Source organism: Terrapene carolina, unplaced genomic scaffold, assembly GCF_002925995.2.
Source record: "Terrapene carolina triunguis isolate 2854851 unplaced genomic scaffold, T_m_triunguis-2.0 Scaffold111, whole genome shotgun sequence".
NCBI classification, from domain to species: domain Eukaryota; kingdom Metazoa; phylum Chordata; order Testudines; family Emydidae; genus Terrapene; species Terrapene triunguis.
Window position 1 is genome coordinate 25,062,965 of NW_020664462.1, and position 24,427 is coordinate 25,087,391.

The 24,427-nt window shown below is 37.8% G+C and overlaps 1 protein-coding gene across 1 annotated transcript in view; it reads left to right on the plus strand.

Moving 5' to 3' along the window:
- PARD3 (par-3 family cell polarity regulator) overlaps nt 1-24,427 on the plus strand; it is a 386,953-nt gene that overhangs the window by 158,268 nt on the left and 204,258 nt on the right. The window contains exons 11-13 of the mRNA XM_029911630.1: nt 9,389-9,577; nt 10,046-10,216; nt 21,965-22,115. Coding sequence (XP_029767490.1) covers nt 9,389-9,577; nt 10,046-10,216; nt 21,965-22,115 — 511 coding nt within the window. The remainder of the gene's footprint in view (nt 1-9,388; nt 9,578-10,045; nt 10,217-21,964; nt 22,116-24,427) is intronic.

Below are 24,427 nucleotides of genomic sequence, written 5' to 3' on the forward strand. Positions count from 1 at the left end.
TTCTTTGGTCATTTGTCAGAGTCATACAATTTTGCTAATCATTGTCCTGTATTTTTTTTAATGGATAAGTAAAATAGATCATGAGTTGTAATCTAACCACATTGTGCCTCTCTGGCACAGGGGAAAAAAAGGGAGAAAGCACATAGACCTTCCTAGCTGAGGAGTCTGTTACTGTCATTTACCATAAGGCTCCTTTACACCACTCTGGCAAGGTAAAGGAGGCTTAATAACTAACAATGGGAACATTAGCAGCCTGCTTCCTTAGTTGTTACATTTCTGCTCTGCCTCAGGGACAGAGCCTGCTTCACACAGACTTACACCTCCAAGCCCCGGACGCAGCAACAGCGAGTGACAGGGACAGAGTGAGTGTGTCTCACTTGTTCACACGCAGGCACATGCCCAGCCCCACCCCCTTAACATCTCTCAAGGGACACATGCATGCTCAGCCTCCCTCTTCCCCCCTGTGGTGGTGATCTCTGCTGCTGGCTGCTCCCAACAGACGCACCCGGGCTGCTGCAGAAGGGGCGTATGTTCCTCACAGATTTCTTTGCTCCCCCATTTTTCCGCGGATGAGCCATGAAATCTGCAGAAGGTATGAATTCTGCACCCCCACAGGGGCACAGAATTCCCCCAGGAATAACATTGATATTTTGCCTAAGGGGAGTAGCATAGGTTCTCATCACTTTTTAGAGGTAATTCACACAGATCTTTAGTTTACATCGAAGCTTTGCCCTATGGAAGAAATAGAACTGTCTCTTTCACAAGGAGCCTGAATTTCTTACAGGTGCTGAGCACCTATATACCCCATTGAGTTCATCTGGAGCCATAGGTGCTCAGCGTGTTTGAAAGTTGAGTCCATGCAGTATAGTCTGAATAGTTTTAGCCTATATGCATATACTGAGGACAGTACTGACATTTCATGTGGGATGTTATTACCAGATGGGGAGAGGTTTGCCTGCTGATGAGGTTGGCAGTGTTATTTTCTCTTATGTTGATTGTCTGTATCATGAATGATTGATGCCGATTATTTTTTATAACTTCTTGTTATATACAGGAATATATGCAGCTTTTGTCTTCTAATAATTTGGTACTGATAGCAAGGGATGTGAGGATGATTGCACTGGCTTCAAAGCTTTTTTTAGGGTAGTTTTGAATGGCTTCAGATTACATTTTTAATAAAGATGCAGTCTAAGAAACTGATGGCTTTTTAAAAAAGAAAGAGAATCTAATCTTCTGCAGGATACTGCTGTGTTTACACTCTTTTACCATTGGACATAAAATATTACTGATTGATTTATATGGAGTATTAAAGAAGAGAGTTGAGCCAGCAGTCCACAGTGAATGATGTATATAACAAATTTAACATTTAACATTTTCTGTTTGTGAATTTTCTTGAAATGAATGAGTTAATAATTTCCGTGGATAATTCCTATCCTGTAGTCCAGGGGTCAGCAACCTTTCAGAAGTGGTGTGCCGAGTCTTCATTTATTCACTGTAATTTAAGGTTTCGTGTGCCAGTAATACATTTTAATGTTTTTAGAAGGTCTCTTTCTATAAGTCTATAATATATAATTAAACTATTGTTGTATGTAAAGTAAATAAGGTTTTTAAAATGTTTAAGAAGCTTCATTTAAAATTAAATTAAAATGCAGAGCCCCCCGGACCAGTGGCCAGGACCCAGGCAGTGTGAGTGCCACTGAAAATCAGTGCCATAGGTTGCCTCCCCTGCTGTAGTCAATCATAAGCAGCTCGCCGAAAGTATAAGATGCTTGAAATTTGAAATTCAATCTGTTTGTTAGATTTGATTGGGCATGTAGGTCACATGGTATTTTGTTCCCTGGTTGCATGTGTAGATTTTAGGATTAGGTTTCTAATTTGAACACTCACGTTAAAAATGTAAAATTTTCTTACTGCACTGTGGGCTCTGAAGTCTTCAAGTATGAGTTCTTCCTTGGCACTCAATCCAGAAGACACTGAGAGGTGAAGTGGCTTGCCAACATCACCCAGAAAGTCAATTGAAATACTTTGTTTCCATGACCATTCCTGCCAATGAAATTGTTTGATAGAATATTGGCGGAAAGCAAGCCTATAGGGGCGTAAACACAGGGCATGGGATATTTAACTTTTTTTTTTAATTATTCAAGAGAACACCCGTGTAAATTTTTTTATATTGCCTCAGCTTTATTAACGTTATCTTGTATAGCAAGCTGGTGGCTCAATATGGATTTAAATTAAGGTCACCATCTTTACAACTTTGACCTCTGGAAAAAAGCAAGTCTGTCACAATATCACGCGGTAGATATCCAACATAAGGACATAAGAATCGCCATGCTGGGTCAGACCAATGGTCCGCCCAATATCCTGTCTTTCAACAATGGCCAATACCAGTTGCATCAGAGGAAATTAACATAACAGGGAAATTATCGAGTGATCCATCTCCTGTTGTCCAGTACCAGCTTCCGGCAATCAGAGGTTTAGGGACACCTAGAGCATGGGTTTTCATCCCTGACCATTTTGGCTAATAACCATTGATGGACCTATCCTCCATGGATTTATTTAATTCCTTTTTTAAACTTATTTATACTTTTGGCCTTCACAACATCCCCTGGCAACGAATTCCACAGGTTGACTGTGTATTGTGTGAAGAAGTACTACCTTATGTTTGTTTTAAACCTGCTGTCTATTAATTTTATTTGGGTGACCCTTGTTTCTTGTGTTATGTGAAGGGGTAAATAACATTTCCTTATTTACTTTCTCCACACGATTCATGATTTTCTATCCTCACCTCATGATGCAACATCAAAATGTTCTGTAGTTGCTTTACACAACACTGCGATGTGATGAAGCTGACCCACCCTGAAAGATAATTTTAGGGTAGTTTTAATACAATGTTTGTAGTATGTGGCCATAGTCAAGTCATGGATTGCTTTGTGGATTCTAGCATGAAAGCCAACAAGGGAAGGAATTGTAGATAGTTTGTGTGTCCTGAAGAAACTTTTCCTTGGTCAGCCAAAGAGAGCAAAGGGTCGGGGCTTGCTGAGCTAAAAGCCATTTCTATCATGACAGTTGTGGTCCCCTAGAATCTCCAGCTGGTCTCAACAGACCCTGTCCAGTGGTTGTGGGGACTGCTTGTCTAAATGTTAAATGTTTGTGTTTGCTAAAATTTGAAGAAGTCTGGGTTCTGCATTTCCTTCTCTTGTGGGCAGACCCTGGGGGGTGAAGGGAAGGGAGGAGGAGGATAGGGGGTTTAAAAATCATTTTGCGACTGATAGGTGAGGGGGCAGGATTTTCAGTTACCATTTATTTTACAGTAATAGCTGGAGGCTTCCAACCAAGCTTATGTCCATTTGTGTTTGGCACTATTACACACACGTGGTAGGGTAGAGTCTCTGCCCCGGAAAGCTTACAGCCTGAATAGATGAGACAGACAAAGGGCAGAAGGGGAAAAAGAGACACTGAGAGGTTCAAGTGATTTGCCAAGGTTACCTGGCAGGTCAGTGGCAGAGCTAGGAATAGAGCCTAGGTCCCCTTACTCCCATACTCAGTGCCCTTATACACTGATGTTGCCTCCATTGGAAGTTGTAGTGTGCTCTCACCACAAACTGCTGCAAAGCCAGGATTTTTTTCCTTTGGTTTGCTGGCTTTCTCTCAGATATGTCAGCTTTCGCTGTCTTCCAGGTCATGCTATGGGAGAAGTGTTCAGGGTTAGGATCCTATTTGATCAGTGTGCTGGGCACTGAAGTTCTTTCATGAACCAGAGATAGCTTGGAAAGAAGAGCTATTTTATGGGCTTTCTGGGTTGAGCCACATGCCATTGGATTAGTGCCCAGGTTTTCAGTTCTACAGTACAGAAGTCTGTGAAGTATCAGGGTTATTTTTACCACTACTGTGGGTTTTAGTACATAGTGTGGGAAAAGTTTGAGTAAGAGCAAAACTTTGAGATAAGAGCATATTAGCTTTAATTGTACCCGTTGTAGTAGCTACCACTGACCATTACCTGTGTGAGCCAAAGTAGTTGATAATTATTACGCTGATTTCACCTGTTTCACGGAGTTTAGAAATGTAAGATAAGCAGTTTGTTTATAGCAGTGGTTCTCAATCAGGGATACCCAGAAGGCTTCCAGGAGGTACATCAACTCATCTAGATATTTGTCTAGGTTTACAAAAGGCTACCAAAAGGCACTAGTGAGGTCAGTACAAACTAAAATTTCATACAATGACTTATTTATACTGCTACACAGTATACCCTGAAATGTAAGGACAGTATTTATATTCCAATCTATTTATTTTATAATTATATTGTAAAAATGAAAAAGTAAGCAATTATTCAGTAATTGCGTGCTGTGACAGTTCTGTATTTTTATGTCTGATTTTGTAAGCAAGTAGTTTTCAAGTAAGGTGAAACTTGGGGTATGCAAGACAAATCAGACTCCTGAAAGGAGTACAGTAGTCTGGAAAGGTTGAGAACCACTGGTTGATAGAGTTCTGATCAATTGATTTAAATATTGATTTTAAACTAGTTATAACAATCATTGTAAGTGAATAAATCCACAGGTCAGAACAGTAGTCATGTGATCGTAAAAAGAAAAATATTAGTACAGACAAGCAGTGGTATTCTTATACCCAGGTAAATAAGAAAACACGTGGAAATACTTAGACTTCTGCTTTCACAATGCTTTAATTTCATACTAAATGAAAATCACGTTAGCATTTTTGTTACTTTGAAAAACGCCTGCAAAATAAACTTTCTCTTGCACTTTTATTATCCATTTTAAGCAATAAATTGAAAGCATCTTTGAAGATGGAGTATCTGTGTTTGCTATCAAACTGAAATTTCTTTTGCATGGCCATGAACCCAAATCCTTTGCTTTAGAATGAATCACAACTAGTAAGAGAGCAGGATTACTTCAATGCTAGTTCAGTAAAACACTACTAGTATATAAACAAATTCCTAACTTAATCTGCATATAACATGCAAATAATTTCTCTTTGCTGGGATTAAAATTTAAGCAGACCACATTTCCCATAAAATGTTTTTTTTTTTAAAAACCCACTCATTTCAAATATAGTTTTTGATATTTAGCAGCTGCTATTTGATTTGTACAGACTGCAGTCTCTGCCAGATGTGACATATTAACTGAGCCAATATGAATGATGAGACTTGATATATATGTGCAAATAAGATTCATTATTGTTTGTTTAACATATGGAGGAAATTAAAATACTTAACCTAGGAAGAGTTAGGGAGGGAAAGAGAGCACAAGATTTTTTTATATTAGTCAGTTTTGAGGAAATTCAAGATAAGTTCTACATCAATTTATAACTAGACAAATAGACACTCTAAGCCAGTAAAACCCATAATGCTTTAAAAAAAAAAAAAAAAGATTGTAACATACTACAAGTCACTTTCTTTCTCTTTTTAAAAGTATTTTTTATCAGAGGGAAACATAGATGGCATCTCTGTGTGTCACTTTTAAATCGATGGACAATGTTTTCTCCACTGGAGGCCCAATTTCATGTCTAAATGAGCTCCTCTTATTGTATTTGTCTTTAATGCATATCCACCACAGGACTCAGAAGCTTTCAGTGTTCCTTCTCAGGAGAGGCCAAAAACTGAAATTGCAGAGGTGTGTTGCAGACCACCCACATGCACTGTTTCTAGTACATCTAGCCGTCATACATCTAGCCAGTACTTACATAAATACTAAATTTTGCCTCCGGGAAAACAGTTCTCTGTAGACAAAATGAGCTGCTATTGACTCCTTTTAACTCTTATGTGTTTGTAGATGTATGTACACACACACACGTGTGTGTGTATATATATATATATACACACACACGTATATATATATGTGTGTGTGTGTGTATGTACACGGAGAGAGAGTGTTGTGATGAGGTTTGATTTAAGGGCTTGCTTAATATGAAATTGGAATCATCCACATAACTCATGAGTGGTGAAGCCATAAATGATTTTTGCAGGTCATTCCAAACAAGTGTCAATAAAGCCTTCACGTCACATCAAACCAAACTATCATGTGTCCTGAATATGTCACACATAACTGAATAAGTATTTTAGAAATATTTCAGACAATTTTTATGAATTTTATTGAGACTTTTTTAAATCTTACGGTCTGTAAAGCCATGATCTCTTAGTACCATGAATCCAACTGTACAGGCCTCTGAGGAAGAGAAGAAAATAATGAATGCATTCTAAAAATCTTGTTAAAATGCAGTAAAATCCCTTTCAATACATAAAAATGCTATGATTTTAGAGTCAGATTATACTGGGACTTTCCAAGGCTACAAGCAAAAGACAGAAGCTGGGACTCTTCCCTTTCCAGTGATGTAAGGCTACCATTTCTAGCTCTAGTGTCACCTTAAACCTATCACTTGTCCAGAACTAAATATATCTGTTCTTAGCTTTGGATCGGTGTAATTTTGAAGCCAAAATTCCACATTTGGAAGAAAAGAAGAAAACCTCTCTTTTGGCGATTGGCTTACAAACTATTAATAATACTAAATGGAGCCTGATGGCATTGCCCTAAGGTTTGGAATGTTACAAGCTGCAGCACAGATGGACTAATGGAGACAGAGTGCGGGTAGAGTGGTCAAAGTTAGGTTAAGTGTTTAGAGGCTTCAGGTAAATGCAATTTATAACATAGTTGTATAATTTATCACATGGGTATCATCACCATGTATGTAGGATTGTATATATGCTAATGAAAAATGAGTTTAGTCCTTAAATGGTCTGCTTTTTATTCTATAAATAATTTAGAGATATGTGTTCTTTCAATCTGAGTGAGTGTACAAAGCTTTTTAACTCAATGCTTTGAAAGAAATCAAGAATGAACTGGAGTTTGCCTGAGAGCCCCATGATAAATTTAATTTCTGTTCATTTCTTTATATATTATTGCAAAGTAACAACAGACAAGTTTCAGTGACTTAGTTACTGCTGAGAAAAAATGATGTCTAAGCTTCCTCAGAGAATGAACCTTGTCTGTAGAGAATGCCGCCTGCTTTGTAACCACAGCAAGCCCCTTTGAAAACTCATCCCAGCTTGATTGAAAATTGCTTCCCCCATTAGGTGGGAGTAGTTTGTTGATTTCTCCATCCCATGCTGGTTATTCTTTAGCTGATCCCAGACGAGGTCTTGCAAAGAGAAGACTTCCAAGCAGGAAATTTCTCTACAGGGATAGCAGCAGGAAGTGATAAGAAGGAGATGCTGTTACTAAAATGATAAAATGGACTTAGCAGATTGTCAGTGGTTCCATTTTTACCTTTGTGGAAAATTACAAGTTTTATGATCATTCTAAAATCAGGGCTGAGTTATTAATGGCAGCTTAGGACAGAAACATCATCTGTTCTTTATCTTATTACCTTTTATCTCCATATTCAGTGTATCTAAACACTTCCACAAGTTTGCTCTAGTCAAGAAAGTTTATAATTTAAATGTATACTATATTCATATTATATTTAAAAAGTAGAAAATTTATCTCAAATATCACTTCTTATGAATTGATGCAAGGTGTGAATTTGAAGCCAAAAATTCACCTACATATTTTATCACCCATCGAATTTTTATTACAAATTACATACTTGAGCAGCTTCATTCATTCAGTTGAAGTCATTTCAGATGACCTTTCCTTCAGCAGACTAAGTCTGAACAGAATGTTGTATGGTTGCTAATTGTTTTGGACATGGTGTGTGAAAAATCTTAAGGGAGGTGAATGTTGTTCAGGGCTCACAGTACATAGATTCTCTTGTGTGTTTATTTCAGGCATGTCAAAGTATATGAAGCAATAAATTTTTTCTGCATATCAGCTAATCATGAAAATAATGTTGAGGTGTTTGATTGACATACTGAAGCTGTTAATTTGGAGTGTATCAAGATCAAATGGAAGTTATTGCAATTAGGCAGTGATTGTGTTTTATTTTCATTTTAAATTTTTAAATGCCACATTTTACATTTTTGTGCATTTTAATGCTGTTGAGTGATGTTCTTGGTGCAGTTTTTATAGTTTTTAAATTGAGATTCTTACTGTTCAATATGACTTCAATGCAAATTTTATTTTTATATAATTGTTGGTATATTATTGTTGGCTAGGGAAAATTTTAGTACAATCTGTGTGTTTCCATGCTCTGCAGCATTGTGATTACCAATTAAAGGGGCATTGTCAATTTAAAATTATATGTTGTTATGGCTTTGCCTCAGTGTACCAGGTCTTGACACCCAACCTCTCAGGGAGGGTTAGGGGTAACAAAAATGATCCCACTACAAAGAAGGTGGATGAACTAGATGACCCACCTAGAGGCTCCTAGCCACACACACAATTCTGTATCACATATCTTTGGAAACAGGAGGCTGTCTCACATATTAATATCTCCTTTTGTATGGTGGAGTGGCACAGTAGAGACTGTTTTATTTCAATACTCACCAGTCTCCGTGTGTAGTGCTTACTGTTATTTCAAGCATCTCTTTTCACGCAGATGTCTTTAGAAGAATTTTGCATAAAAATGATGGTATATAGAAGGAAAAACAAACTAGTTGATCTAACATCCCCTCCCCAGCTTGACCTCTCTCTGTCTGCATGGATATGTGAATGCTGCTCCAGTTCTGGCTACTCAGTGGGCCCCTGCCCCTCATAGCAGTAAGCAGCCAACTCTCCACTGCAGTAGTTGCTTGGGCTGGCCTCATCTCAGCTGGAGGTGAAGTTGGAAGCCTGCAGTTGAACAGCTAGGAGGAAGCGTGGATGGGTGTCACTGAGCAGCTGCCTGCCACATAGTCCAGGGACATTGGCTGGGATAGTAGTTCCTTGGGATGGAGCAAGGAAAGAAAGGAAATAGTGGTTGGTTGGACCCAGCCTTGACTGTGCAGTTTTTTTGGCACCCGAGAGCAAAAAGGTTTCCTGTTGCTGATCTCAGCTGTAACATTTTTCAAGACATTTATTTTAATGCTGCTAATTCCAAATGTAGAAATTGGGGCAAGTGAGTAATATTTATCTATCTTCCTGCTGTTTGTTTCCTCCTGTATTTTCAAGTAAGAAAGTATAATACTTTAAATACTTCTAATACAGTTTACCTCTGGCTAGTAAAATGGTTAGTGTCAATATTGAAAGTGCTTCATATATATGGCACTTAAACCTTTTTACTAGCCAATGATGGGTTAAGCATATGCGCACGCGGACACACTCTCTCCCCCATCTGGTTCTAGGAATCATCTGGAGGTGATACCAGATGCTCGATTAACATGGATTTCTCCATGGAACTTCAGTGGGAAATATTGTGATATTGCAGTTAAAGAACATTTCTTTAACATTACCTGTAGCTGGAACACAATTGCAAGCAAAAAACATTTTAAAATAATGCCACGCTAATCCTTTCCTGACAGAAATCAGAGGAAGAAGATCTTGTTCTTACACCCGATGGCACCAGGGAATTCCTGACATTTGAAGTTCCACTTAATGATTCTGGATCAGCTGGTCTTGGTGTCAGTGTCAAAGGTAACCGGTCAAAAGAAAACCATGCGGATTTGGGAATCTTTGTCAAGTCCATTATTAACGGAGGAGCAGCGTCCAAGGTAAGAGGAATATCCGTCTGTCTTTGTTTTCCCACTATTTAGGCCACAGCTTTCAGGAGAATGGGATTTCTGTGTTCATTGGAAATAGTATTTTCTAATTTCTCTCTCAAATGTAGCTTTTAGATTGCTACTCAGATTCACATATTTGTGTGTCTCAGGATTTAAACAACCTTTAAAGGCTCTCTGGAAGGAAGAAAGCAATCACTGGCACATTTCAATTAGTATGCTATTTGGGTAAACAGATTATGATAATGGCTTGAAGTGCAAATGTATAAATGATTGGAACAGACACTTCCTACAATGGCTGCTTAAAAGCTATTATACCAGTGTTCATTTGGACATAAACTATTAGGATTAAGCGAAGTTGGTTTTTTTTGTTTTTGTTTTTTTTGTTTTTTTACTAAAGACATAAACTTCCTTTATCACACATTATTTTATGTGACTGACCGCTACCTTTTCTTTTGCCAGGATGGCAGGCTTCGAGTGAATGATCAGCTAATAGCAGTAAATGGAGAATCATTATTAGGCAAGACAAACCAAGATGCTATGGAAACCCTAAGAAGGTCCATGTCTACAGAAGGAAACAAACGAGGAATGATTCAGCTTATAGTAGCTAGACGAATAAGTAAATGCAATGAGGTAAAGAATACACTCTTTATTTAGTGTCTGAAAGCTTTAAATACTTTTGGATATTCTTGTTGATATAAGATTTGATGCTTCCTTCGAGGCCAGGAAAATAGTACTTGAGAATCTACAAGAATGTAAAAAGAACAGGAGTACTTGTGCCACAAGTATTCCTGTTCTTTTTGCGGATACAGACTAACACGGCTGCTACTCTGAAACCTACAAGAATATAGTGTGAAATTATTTCAATTTCAGTTTTATACACATTAAACTTATTACCAGAACAATGAAGTTTATTTCTCATGAGTATATTATTTCTTTTTGAGCATATTTATCAATAAATAATAGGAAACACTACATAGAGGTACATTGATTTTGTAATTGGATTACACTATCAATGTGAGTATAGGAGTTTTTGTGCAATATTTTTTTCTCAAATGCAATTTATGCTTTTATACTTTAGGTTTAGTGGTCTTTCTTTTTTCATTCTCAAAACTGTTTTTAATTTGTGATCAAATGATCTTAGTGTTAACTGCCTTCTTACCATCTGAAGTATAGGTTATTAGAGAAAAAAACAGCACAGATTTATATTATTTCTTATACTTGGGGATCCAAATTTTCTCATCTCATTAGCACTGAAGGAATTCTGACTTTTTATATTGGTCTTATCCTATCTAATCAGAAGAATTGTTGGGGAGAGGGGAAATCTCACTCAGCGATTTTTCAGGAAGTCTTCCATTTCTGTCTGCTGTCAAATTTTTTATCTGCTTCTACATGCTGAGGATGAAATGTTCTAAATTTGGGTAACACAGGGCTTATTAAAAGGTCTATATGAAGGAAATCTGCCAATTCTTAATGGAAACTTAGCAAATGTGTTGGGATAATATTTTTATAAATATAATGGGGCAAATCCAGCCCTGATATAAGTAAGCAGGATTTGTGTATGCACTTACATTAGAACTGGATTTAATTAAGAAGAGATTTTGAAATTAATCATGGTTGCTACACAAAAGTCACATGTCAACCATAGCAAAACTCAGTCTGCGTTTCTCCTGATTCCAGCCTGGAAATCTTGTGCCTGACCCAAATATAATAAAATGTACTTGTGAGGAAGAGAGGGTTGTGTCCACTTGGCTCTCATTTACCAGTTTTGTAGCTTTCCCAACCCCTTGGAGGGTTAGTGAGATGAACCATGGTGACCTACCTGGTTCAGTGTTGTGCAGTTATTGGCACTGCCTTCACCCTTGGTAAACTGTATTTAAGCAAGATTTTTGAGACTACTGTTTTCTCCTGGAATGCTTACTTTCACCACACTTGCCAAAAGCAAAACATGGTGGCTGTGGAATTTGCATGATGGAATGTAGCTTTCACAGGCCAAAAAATGACCTTCCTGCCCAGTAGGAGAGATACAGGCCCAGTTGCTTACAGTCGCTATGCCCAGGGACATAAAAAGAAAAGCAAAAACTCTTCTCGGGTGGGTCCCACAGTCCTCTCCCTAAACTGCCTTTTGTCATTTATTTAGGAACAGTCCAGTCTTTAAACCCCAAGCTGATGGCCAACAGGACTGGGATGCATCCCCCCACTTTTATGTACAGCATTAAGTAACTGACAATTATGGTAGTATTTTCCTACCTGAGAAGCATCATATATTGGTCATTTCTTGGACTGTGCTAGATTCTGGCTGCCAGACTTATGAACCTATAGTGTGGCAAACCTTACGTCAGCAACAGTGGTGAGCATGACTCTCTGGTGGGCAAGTGTGTCATCCTGAAATCTCTCTCCAGCTGCCACCTAACCATTATGCAGCCTCAATAAAGTTTTATTTGAAAAGTGCTCTGAGCTGTGTCCCAAACAAACCATCCACATGCCAGCAAGTCTACAAAATAGAAGGAATGGCATGGTGAAGGCCTAGACTAATGCAACTCATCCAAAGAGGGGTGTGCTTCAAAAAGTATTCACATCAGGAGTCGACTTCTGCATTTTCAGATGGTCATAAAGAAAATTCTACCTCTTGTCATAGTAAAATATTAGAGAAAAGACAGTCTGTCTTGCCTTTTTGGAGAATCTGGTCAAAAATGAAAGCTTGTATTCTCAAGAATGTATGTAAAAATTGCACTTTCCTGTTTGACTGGTTGTATTCCCTGTGTTTGTTAGAGTTGTATATGCCAACTTTGGTGACAAAAAATAGTTTATGTTCCTGTTAGTCTTGCAGAGCCAACACAAGATGGAGGGAGCTAGATTATGTATGTTTCATCTTGTGTATCGTCAAAATTGTTTATTACCATTGCAATTACCTAGGGGTTTAATTTGGCCTGCAAAACCATTAAAAGTGGTGATCATTCCTATGAAGTAAGAATCCTGCTTAACTCTCAGTCCACAGATTGTATTTGCCAGGCTAGCTGATAGAAAAAGCTTCTTTTTTTAAGGTGCCAGCCCAGTAAACAATTTTGCAATTTGAAAATCAAGGTGGGTTCTTTCATAATACTGTCTTGTAACCCCACCTGTTGTTAGCAATAAGATAGAATCAGTTGGATATTAAGGATGTGGGGTACATGAAGCTTACCTATTGAATTTTTTTGAAATTTTTTAAATTCCTTGTAAATATTGTTTTCAATGGTTATCTTTTTACTTGTAAAATTAGTCCATTTAATCTGGAGTTGGGGGCCTGGGGAGAGAGAAGGATAGAGAGAATAAAGTGGAAGTGTAGAATAGCACATTTTAGAGTCCCTTTTCAGAGCAGAATTTCAGTCTAAGACCTAATCCTGTTTCCTCTGAATGAAATAAGTTTTTGGCCATTCAATGGAATGGAAGTAAGATTAGTAGACATGGTTCTACAAGGGACAGATAGTTAGATTTTTAAATTAAATAGCATCTTTACATTTCTAAATTCTGAGCTTACTTCAATTTGAGTAGTTTGAAAGGTTTGGAAAGCTTTTTCAAATATTTCATTTGTCATATTCACATTATTTTTATACAACTCCAGTGCCACACTAAGCTTATAAAGCAATTGAAGCTACAATAACTGCTGTAAAAACTACATAAACATCACATTTTGTCTTAGTCAATATGCCAATGAGGTGATCATTTGTACTGACTGGTCAAATATAACACAGTAGAATCAAAAGAGACCAGTATAATTTCCCAGAAGGTAAAAAACATTATTGTTATTGCTTTAGTAATAAGCAGTAAGCATTGTCTCTAGAAGAAGGTTTCATTAACTCACCAGAAGATAGAGTATAATCCATCCAGGCTTTCAAGAACATTGTGATATAGTAAATATTGAAATAAGCATGGAGTGGGTGGTTGTTATGAATAAACTTCAAACCAAGCCAGGTGTTTGAATTTCTCTGCTCTACAACAGGGCAGGGCACAATCATGTAGTTAAATGTCTGTCAAGATCTCCATTATAAACATTGCAAAACCATTATAAACTCGTGTTTACGATCTCAGCCATTTCAAGTGAAATAACGCCGTTGATATTACATGTAAGTTGCTAGCCCAGAGGTGATGAGTATATATTTTAAACATTCTGGGTTTTTCTGGTTGTTGGTATTTTAAATAAACTTAATAAAGTTACATCTTTAGCTAAAATCTATATTATCAAATTTAAAATTTTTGGGTACTCTGTGATGCATAACATAAGAGCAGCCATAGTGGGTCAGACCAATGGTCCATCTAGCACAGTGTGCTGTCTTCCAACAGTGACCAATACAGGTGCGTCCGAGGGAATGAACAGAACAGGTAATCATCAAGTGATCCATCCCCTGTCACCCATTCCTAGCTTCTGTGCAACAGAGGCTAGGGATACTTCAGAGCACGGTTTTGCATCTCTCCGATGTATAAGTAGTATTGTATATTGACCCCCAAATATACTGGAAAACTGAGGCACAGAAAGGTTAAGTGATGTACTCAGTGTCAAACATCAGTAGCAGAGATGGGTAGAGTTTGCAGTAGGATGGTCTTAAAATTAATATTGGCTATATTTAATAAAGGTTTCTGGACCTGCCAGCAGGTTTCTAATGATCTATCAACCAGCTTTCTGCCCGCTTAGCACATTGATGCCTTGTTTCATGGGGCCAGCATTTCCTGTTAAATCATTGCGATGCCTAAGATGTAAAAAGAAATGCCTGGCTCCTTACATTAGGTTTTTTTTTATTATTATTATTATGCTGGTTGGACAGACAGCTGGCTTCTGTATCACCATAATGCGTGCACAACCCTCAAGCACCAGCACCCGCCAAATCAGCACAGCTGTCAGGCATATGTATTGAGCCCAGAAAATAAGAATAATCATTATTTGCTCAGCTCTATTTCCCCCTTCTCCCTCCATCCTGGACAGCTTGCAATGACAGATACCCACACTGGCACTGAGTTACTCATTGTATGGGACAGGTGAATATCTGCTATCAGGAGGGAGACTAGTACATGGTCACTCATGTTGCAATAAGACAAAGGTTTCCATAATCTAATTAACTTGTTCAATTAAGGATTTTCAAGAAATTTTTGAGACTCACTTAGCTCCAAACATGCCAAAAGAAAACACGTTTGGTAGATTTCCGTGCTCCTAAATCCTTTGTGTGTCTCTGCTCATCTCTCTTCCTCCTGCCTTCCGAATGCAGAACAGAGCACAGCTCAGAGCAATAGCAAGCCCCTGCCCTCATCTATTTTAACACTAAAGTGATTCGGAACTGGCTCACCTGTACCACTTATCACTTTGAGGTAATTTGGGTGCATTATAGAGGGAGGAAACGGGGCAAACAAATTAGCCTTCCTGCTTGTATATGTGTGAATGCATTTAACGCTAGTTGCCATACTGAGACATAAAGTACATCCATATTCCAACCTCCAGTCTCTCTTGGAGTGGATAGTGCCACTAATTATTGATTCTGTGTCAGAAAAGATATCTCAAGTAGAATGGCCAATTTCTTAAAAATAGTTAAGCCAGTAAAAAATCTGCCCATGTATCCAAACTCCAAGCTCCAAACATATCTGGAAATTTTGAAAAGTAAATTATGGGCAAGATGTACCCCAAATCCTCATCTTCACATCTCTTCATAACTCCATCTCACACCTCCTCCTATTCCCTTCTTTCTGCTCAATCCTTTTCTTCTATCTACTCCCTTTATCTCCTTCACCCACATTTTTCTTATGCCTGAAACAGACTATCACTAAATGAATGCCAAGCTCCAACTGATCCCTGATTTTAAAAAAAACCAACCCAAGAAACCTCCAAAACCTATGGTGCAACTTTTTCTGCAAAGCGTTCCAGCTGGATGCACTTGCACCATTCTATGTGTGGTTTTGTGTTATGCTGGCCATGGCTTTATTAAGTAAGTTGATCGGGGCAGAGATGTGTTATTTCTTTGGTACACTGAATCAGTGGCACTGTGCTGTGGACACCAGAAGCACTTTTTATACAAAATAATTAATAGCACACAAACCAGAATTAACCTCCTCACCGGCCAGTGCTTAAGTTTTCCAATTTTACAAGTTTGTACCTGGTTTTGGAGGCTAAATTAGATGTTAACAATCAAAAACCCATTTAATTTTGGCAGTAGTATTCTGAAAGGAACTGTTTTGGGAAAAGGAGGTCTGAGTAATTTGGACACATTGGCCTATAAAAAGCAGAAGAGAAGGGAAGAAGAAAGCTTGGAGAATAATTTTGTGCAGCAGAAAGGAATTTAATTCTAAAGTTAGAATGCAGTGCTCTATTTAACGAATTTCTATAGCCGCTCCTCTAAAACCACAAATGCTTTCATGTCAATCAGAGTTTTGATAAATTACATTCTGAATGGGAATGAGAGAGAGCTGGATGATTGTTCCGTTTGTAAAGATGCATGATATGAAATTTGATTTGATCGCTTATACAGATTAATATTTTGGCGGCAGATAACCTTTTGCATATTTACGGTCATAACTTCACATGGGACAATATTGTTTAAGTAACAAGGACCAAGTTAGTTGTCCTTTTATAATCCAGATAGGGAGTAGATAGTGCATATAGTTTTTAGCAAACAGCTGGTTCTCATCTGACTGATAAAGGGCCATGATGGAGATCCTCATTCATAGTTAAAAAAGCAACCAAAACCCGACTCCCTTGAGATGAAGACAACCTGCAGCGTGGAACATTTTGCTTGTGATTCTGTGATGATTTGCTTAATGCAGCCCATTATAGTTTAGTACTTGTGCATAAAGGTGGAACCATGGAGCGATGCTGCTGCTACCAGTAATCATTGAGGCAAAATGAATGGGAGCCAGTAGCATTTTTGTCAAGTATCAAAGGGGTAGCCGTTTTAGTCTGTATCTGTAAAAGCAGCAAAGAGTCCTGTGGCACCTTATAGACTTAGAGACGTATTGGAGCATGAGCTTTCGTGGGTGAATACCCACTTCGTCATGCATCTGACAAAGTGGGTATTCACCCACGAAAGCTCATGCTCCAATTCGTCTGTTAGTCTATAAGGTGCCACAGGACTCTTTGCTGCTTTAGCATTTTTGTGAGACTCTAGTCTTCATAGTCATGCCTTTATTGAAAATGGGAAGCTTTTAAGATTTTGTTTACATTAGCTGCCCTTTATCTGTTAAGCAAGTTAAATAATGCCAAGATAGCAATGAAACCAGTTTAAGAGGGAATGAAGCCACCTATCAGGAACAACAGGTCTTTATTTTTACTGTACTGTTGCTTTTACTGTCCATTGCTTTGTCTTGCTAGCAGCATTTACTCCAACTTTGACATGTTTCAGGAAAGTTTGTGTAAAAAAACAAGGATAGGCAAAAGATTTATTGAAAAGCCCTTTGTATAACCCCCCCCCCCCATCCAGTTTTTGTTAGTTTAGAAAAGGCATTGTATCTTTTGTTAAATATTTGTGTAGCTGACTGTTGATGTCTTTATTTAGATCTCTCCTTTGAGATGCTAATTAGAAACTGAAAAAAGTCTTTCCCATGAAAATAGTAAAATACATAGTTCCTGTTACAAAGCACAACCATCTAAACACAATGATCCTGTTGTTTATTCTTTATGCACACTGCAGCTTATCAGCCTACCTGGTGTGAATTTCTATGCAATTCTCTATGATTCTAAACTTTCTTCTTGTATCTTTCTAAAAATCTGTTGGGATTGTCTCACAAGGGAGTTTGATAGTTGTCTTTAGAGCTTGGTTGTCGCATGGAAAATGATCACATTATATGGTTCAGTAAAAAGCTAGACATTTTTTACTTGAACTCAGTAATACAGGGCTATCTTTCTGGGAAAATAAATCATTTGATTGCAGGAGTGTACTAATCTATTTAGACTCATTTTCACACTTTCTTTAAACAAAGTGAAATAAAGACTAGTTCATCTTTGAATATAATTGGCATGGAAGTTAAATTCCTGAATACTCTACATATTTTTTACAGCATTTCAAATTTTAACATTTTTATTCTTCCCAAATTTGCCTTTGATTTCTTTGCATCAGAGGCTTAGAATATTGTTTAATTTACTTTTTAGTAAAGCTGTCACTTGTAATCTGCAATTTAAAAGAAACTAATAAAACAAATCCTCATTTCACAATTTAAACCTTATAGAGTCTAATTCACTTGCACTGCAAGTTTATTATTCTCCTGCAGCTTGACGTGCCTCCAGTTGTAATTGTGTTGACCCTTCAATGCAGTATCTCTCCACTGCTTATCAAACCGAGAAAGATAAGTCCACAATTTGGAACTTCATTAAATATCTCATTTATATTAAACAGATGATAGCTTAGAACAGAAATAATAATTTTTACAGACGTATGACCTCTGACTCTGGTCTTTGTGGTCATCATCTTTGGAATGCAGTGAATTTCTCAAATGCCCACCCAGTCTGTGTTCCTAGCATTGAGCCAGTGACCAAATGTCATATGATGTTAGCCCATTGGGTTGACTTCAAAGCCTCTCTTGTGAAGATTGTAGTTGAGTGCTTTGTAGCTCTTGAAGCAGATTTTATTTAAAGACTTTAATAGCATAAATTTCTTTGTCATGCTGGAAATTTGAATAGTATAAATCATAATGGGGAACCATTTTAAAAATGCTCCTTATTATTGTAAGTCGTGAAACTGCAAACTGTTCTTCTTCCTTTAGAGACCATTCCTTAGAAGTGCTGAGTACTCTCAATGCTTGGTGACTTCCAAGGGATTGCAGCATGCCCCAAATCTTTTGGGAAGCATTCAGTATAGGGCTGTCGATTAATGGCAGTTAACTCACACGATTAACTCAAAAAAAAAGAATCACGATAAAAAAATTAATTGTGATTCATCGTGGTTTAAATCACACTGTTAAACAGTAGAATACCAATGGAAATTTATTAAATCTTTTTGTATGTTTTTCTACATTATTAAATATACTGATTTCAATTACAACACAGAATGCAAAGTGTACAGAGCTCACTGCATATTATTATTTTTTATTAGAAATATTTGAACTATAAAAATAAAAGAAATAATATTTTTCAATTCACCTCGTACAAGTACTATAGTTGGATCTCTTTATCGTGAAAGTGCAATTTACAAATGTAGATTTTTTTGTTACACAACTGAGCTCAAAAACAAAACAGTGTAAAACAATAGAGCCTACAAGTTCACTCGGTCCTACTTCTTGTTCAGCCAATCGCTAAGACAAACAAGTTTGTTTACATTTACAGGAGATAATGCTGCCCACTTCTTATTTACAATGTCACCTGAAAGTGAGAACAGGCATTCGCATGGCACTTTTGTAGCCGGCATTTCAAGGTATTTACAGATATGCTAAACATTCTTATGCCCCTTCATGCTTCGGCCACCATTCCAGAGGACATGCTCCATGCTGACGATGCTCGTTTAAAAAAAAAAAATGCAATAATTACTTTGTGACTAAACTTGTTGTGGGAGAATTGTATGTCTCCTGCTCTGTTTTACCCACGTTCTGCCATATATTTCATGTTATAGCAGTCTCGGATGATGACCCAGCACATGTTGTTTGTTTTAAGAACACTTTCATTGTAGATTTGACAAAGCGCAATGAAGGTACCAATGTGTGATTTCTAAAATAGCTAAAGCACTCAAAGCAAGGTTTAAGAATCTGAAGTGCCTTCCAAAATCTGAGAGTGATGAGGTGTGGAGCATACGTTCAAAAGTCTTAAACGAGCAACACTGTGATGCAGAAACTACAGAACCCAAACCACCAAAAAAGAAAATCAACCTTCTACAGGTGGCATCTGACTCAGATGATGAAAATGAACATGCGTCAGTCCACATTGCTTTGGATCATTATCAAGCAGAACCCGTCATCAGCATGGATGCATGTCCTCTGGAATGGTGATTGAAGCATGAAGGGACATTGAATCTTTAGCGCATCTGGTACGTAAATATCTTGCGACGCTAGCTACAACAGTGCCATGCGAATGCCTGTTCTCACTTTCAGGTGACATTGTAAACAAGAAGCGGGCAGCATTATCTTCTGCAAATGTAAACAAGCTTATCTGGCTGAACAAGAAGTAGGACTGAGTGGACTTGTACGCTCTAAAGATTTACACTGGATTTTTTTAAAGCAGTTTTTTGTACATATTTCTGCATTTGTAAGTTCAACTTTCATGATAAAGAGATTGCACTACAATCTCTGTATTAGGTGAATTGAAAAATACTATTTCTTTTGTTTTTTACAATGCAAATATTTGTAATAAACAAAATATAAAGTGAGCACTATGCACTTTTTATTCTGTTGTAATTGAAATCAATATATTTGAAAATGTAGAAAATATCAACAAATATTTAAATAAATGGTATTCTATTATTATTTCACAGTGTGATTAATCGAGATTAATTTTTTTAATTGCACGATTAATCAAGATTATTTTTTCAATTGCTTGACAACCCTAATTCAGTACCTTGCAGGATCTGGGCACTAGTGTGTTTTGATAGATCATGAGATATTTATATGCTAAAGGATTCATATAAGAATATTGTGCATTGAGTTCTAAACACAACTTTAGATAAAATGGCCAAAACATACTGACCTTTGATGCCCTAAATGATTACAAAACAACACAATTATTTGTGCTATATTAGTTCATCAGAATTTCTCCTCAGGGGATCTGGATTCAGTTCACAAATGAAATTAATTTAATAGCTAAGCCGAGGGTTGACATTTTGTCCAAAACGCCCATCATCACTCAGTTATCAGTAACTACAAGGGTCCAAATGTCTGTGGTTCAGGCACCTCAACAAAGCTCAATAAGCAGAGGTATTGGACAGTTCAGGAATTGGATAATGGGAGATGAAGTCTCATGTCCATGGTTATTGGCCTAAGTGAAACAAGTTGGAAGTCTCAACTGGTTCCCTTGTGGACACGTGTTCACATTATTCCTGGGACCCTTATTGGAAGTCTTAGCAGAGTGGCTAACAATTAGAGATGCTGTTGCCCCTAGATCAGTAATACTCAGACCTCAGTAGTTCAGGAGCCAAATCAGTGATCAACATTACCCGAAAGAGCCACATTAGTGTGAATTCATTGTTACATTTACTATAGTACTATATAGTCATATTATTCTCACAGCAAAATGACTGGCCAAGTATTATTATTTTATCAACTACAATTGGTGGTTAACATAGTAAAAGCATCCTGATTAGTTACTAACTTAGACTGGTTAATAATTAAATCACACAATGCTTTAATATCATGTGCTGTAGAGAGCCGCCGGAGATGCATTGAAGAGCCACTTGCAGCTTGGGAGCCTCAGTCTGAGTATCGCTGCCTTAGATGATGTCAAATTATATTTATTTCACCATATAAGAGCTCTGCTTTTCCTGAAGTCTGATTCTCTATAATACATTGAGGAAAACCTATTTTTTCTTCTTTCTGAAAATCTATTCTGTGCATATAAAAAGAGAAATGACCAGATTCTTCCAGAGAAAATATAGGGGCACCCTCGAGACACACATGAGACAGTTCTGATGAAGGGCAGCTGGGAGTGAGGGAGAGAAATGGTGTTTGTTCTTTCTCCCCTTATTTGCATAGCCAAGCAACATCCTTCTGCATCACATAGGGGATCTTGTATTTCATATATGGGGGAGTACTGTCTTGAGGAATCATGCTGGGCAGAGGACTCTGGGCTGTGTAAGGGACCTGTCATGTTTTGGAAATGCTGATTGTCGTGAAACTGGCAGGGATGCTGCGAAAGGCCCTGAAAACATGGGACATTCCCAGATTTGCTGGGCATGTGAAATCTCTTTACCCTAAGGGTGAAAAGTGTGAGCAAAGACTTTATCATAAACAGCATGTGTTCATGTATGTCAATACTAATGTGTACGACAGGGAGTTTCATGATAATTATGTACAGTAGCAAATTTCACCATTTCAAAAAGGGTCAGAGGCCCAATTCCAAATGGAGTTCCCTGTTCTCTGCTGCTTCAAGGAGTCTTGTCCTGACAGCCTATCAATGTGTGAAAGAGGCCAAGTTGTTTGTCAGATAATATTGAAACATGCAAACTGTATATTTCAGAAATTATGCCGCAAAGGTAGACCAAAATGCTTTTTGTCTACATTTTTTCTGCTGAAAGGGTTGAAATCTGACAAGGCACCATGGGAGGTGCAGTGTAAAGTGTCATTGAAAGTTGGTCATTAAGCAGAGCTGTCATTGCAAATTATTTTGGGTCCAGGGTGAAAAGTTCTAGCGCATTTGGTGCCCAGCCGGGTCCAGGCCTTAGGCAAGTTGTTATCGTTCCCCCATGCTGTTAAATGGACTTCAGTGCTGATTTTCCTCTCTCTATGCAGTTGGAGTCACCTGGAAGCCCTCCTGGGCCAGAGCTGCCTATAGACACTATACTGGATGACAGGGAACGTAGAATTTCCCATTCGCTATACAGTGGGATTGAGGGTCTCAGCGAATCACCCACAAGGACTGCGGCACTAAGTAGGATAATGGGTGAGTCAAGTAGACTCTGCTAATCAGATCTTGTTTTTGTCCTTTCTGTGGTTCATTGAAGGGTGATTAATGTATTATTTATGTGCGAAGCATGGAACATGAAAGTGGCAATGACCAATTTAAAGCATGACTTTTTAAAAGAATTGTTCATCACAAGCCTTCTAACTAGCTTAATGTGAGAGGGGAAGTCAATCAATTGATTGAGAAAGTAAGTTTCAGATCCCATAACAGGTGGCAGAAGAAATAATGGGAACATTTCAAATGTTTTTCAGTGTCTGAGGTGAGAAGCTACACTTCATTTTAGTCTGTTTAGTCTGAGTGGTGAAGTTTCATGCAAATAAAATGTCAGTGAATATTACTATAAAGAATGTATAGTTATGTTTCAGCACTGATTCACCTTCACTTTAATCATGCTCAAAAAGAAAATAATGTAAACTGAAGCCAGTATGTGTAATAACGTATTTCCTTATTTCAGTTGAATTTGTGCTTTGCAGGGCACCAGTTTTAAAACCTTGTAAGTGATTTTATGCATCCTTTGTTTGGATTCCGTGCCATACTGTCTGCATAGCCCCCAGTGGATAATGAGGTTATTAGCACTTGCTCTGCAGCAGTTCAGCTTTCTACTAACAGATTTAGTTCATAAAGACTTGTCTTGCCACAGGAGTGGTTGGACTTACTGAGCAGCTCAATCATGGGATTAACTTGTAAGGTTTTTCAAATTTAAAACGCAAGAAGATGTTTGATTAAAATGGCACCTGACATAAAATACTTCTATTGCTAGCTTGAGTTGCAAGTCCTGAACTCCAACATAGCCATTAAATCCACTGCCTTTTAGTATGTTTGACATATATGTACAGCATTAGAATTGGAGATCCTGTTATAGAATAGACATGAAGGAAGAATGAATGTAGTTTTCAGTTCCCTAGGATAGCTATTCAGCTTCGGAAAGTGAAAATCTCCATTTGTGGCCTTTTGCTAGTTATTGCTTTGTAAATATTTCTCCTTGTACTTTTTGAAGTAGAAAAATCACCCTTTCTTAGACCTCTGAAACTCCACAGTTTTGGTTTGTGTGATTTTGTATCAGTTCGGTCATATTGTAATCTGAATGCACGTAGCAAAGCCAAAACTAAAACTGAAAAGTTCTCTTAAGCTCTATGGCATTGCATTTGTACAATCCAAAAGAAACATAATGTGACCAAGTATCACAAATCCATGAAACTTTTGTCTCAAAAATTCACATCCGTCTAAAGAAAGTGACACATTTTATTTTGAGATCTGATTAAAAGTTCAAGGAGTGAAAATCTGGCTGAAATTGTTAGCACTGTAGTTTTAAACGTGACACTAGTCTAATTTTGCTATTTCAGTTTTCCAGATAAAATATTTGTACAGCACTTAGCTACTGCTTTTTTCTATCAGTGTGCAGGGGATTTACATGTCAAATTTGTATATGCATTAATGAGTTACCACGTAAACATCCTGTGCAGCAACAGGTGAATAGGCCTCGAGAGAGGATATCTGGTATGCATGTCAAGGGATGCACTATAATTTGACATCAAAGGAATATAGGATTTGCCCTGCTACATAAAACTAGTCATCCATCAAGTACAGTTTCTTTCTTTCACAGTGACCAGTAACTGAAGTCTCAGCAGTCAAAAACAAACAAACAAAAACCTTGCCCCTTCCAAAAACACTTAAAACCTACTGTGCCCCTGGCCAGCTCTGCAGTGTGTGCTGTGCATATAGGGGATAAAAATCCATCCAGACTCTTGCAAATGTTCATTTTAGGGATTAGTACTATGAAATTAGGTTGGCTTAACTACAACTCTCAAGGCTGTGAAAAATGTTATGCCCTGTGCGACGTAACTAAGCCAACCTAAGTCCCAGTGTAGATGGAATTTTTCCATCGACCAAGCTATTTCCTCTAGGAGAGATGGAGTTACTGCGATGACAGAAGAACCCCTTCTGTCACTGTAGTGTCTACACTAAAAATGCTACAGTGGCACAGCTGCAGTGCTTCCGCTGTGCCACTATAGTGTTTCCAGTGTAAACATACCCTTACATTCTGAAGCATAAGTACTGATTCTGTCTAGCTCAGCCCTCATCCTTAATGGGACTGCATGGTTACACAGCTGAACACCATAGAGAAGGTCAAACCATGTTTGAATAATGTATATAAATGTGATCTAGCCCACCGTGGTTAGAAACTGGTTTTGCTGGAACTGAGACAGACTCTGCTGGTGTAAATCAGCATAGCTCCATTAGCCCATCACATTTAAAACCAGTTTGAAGGCCAGTGTGGATTGACTATAATC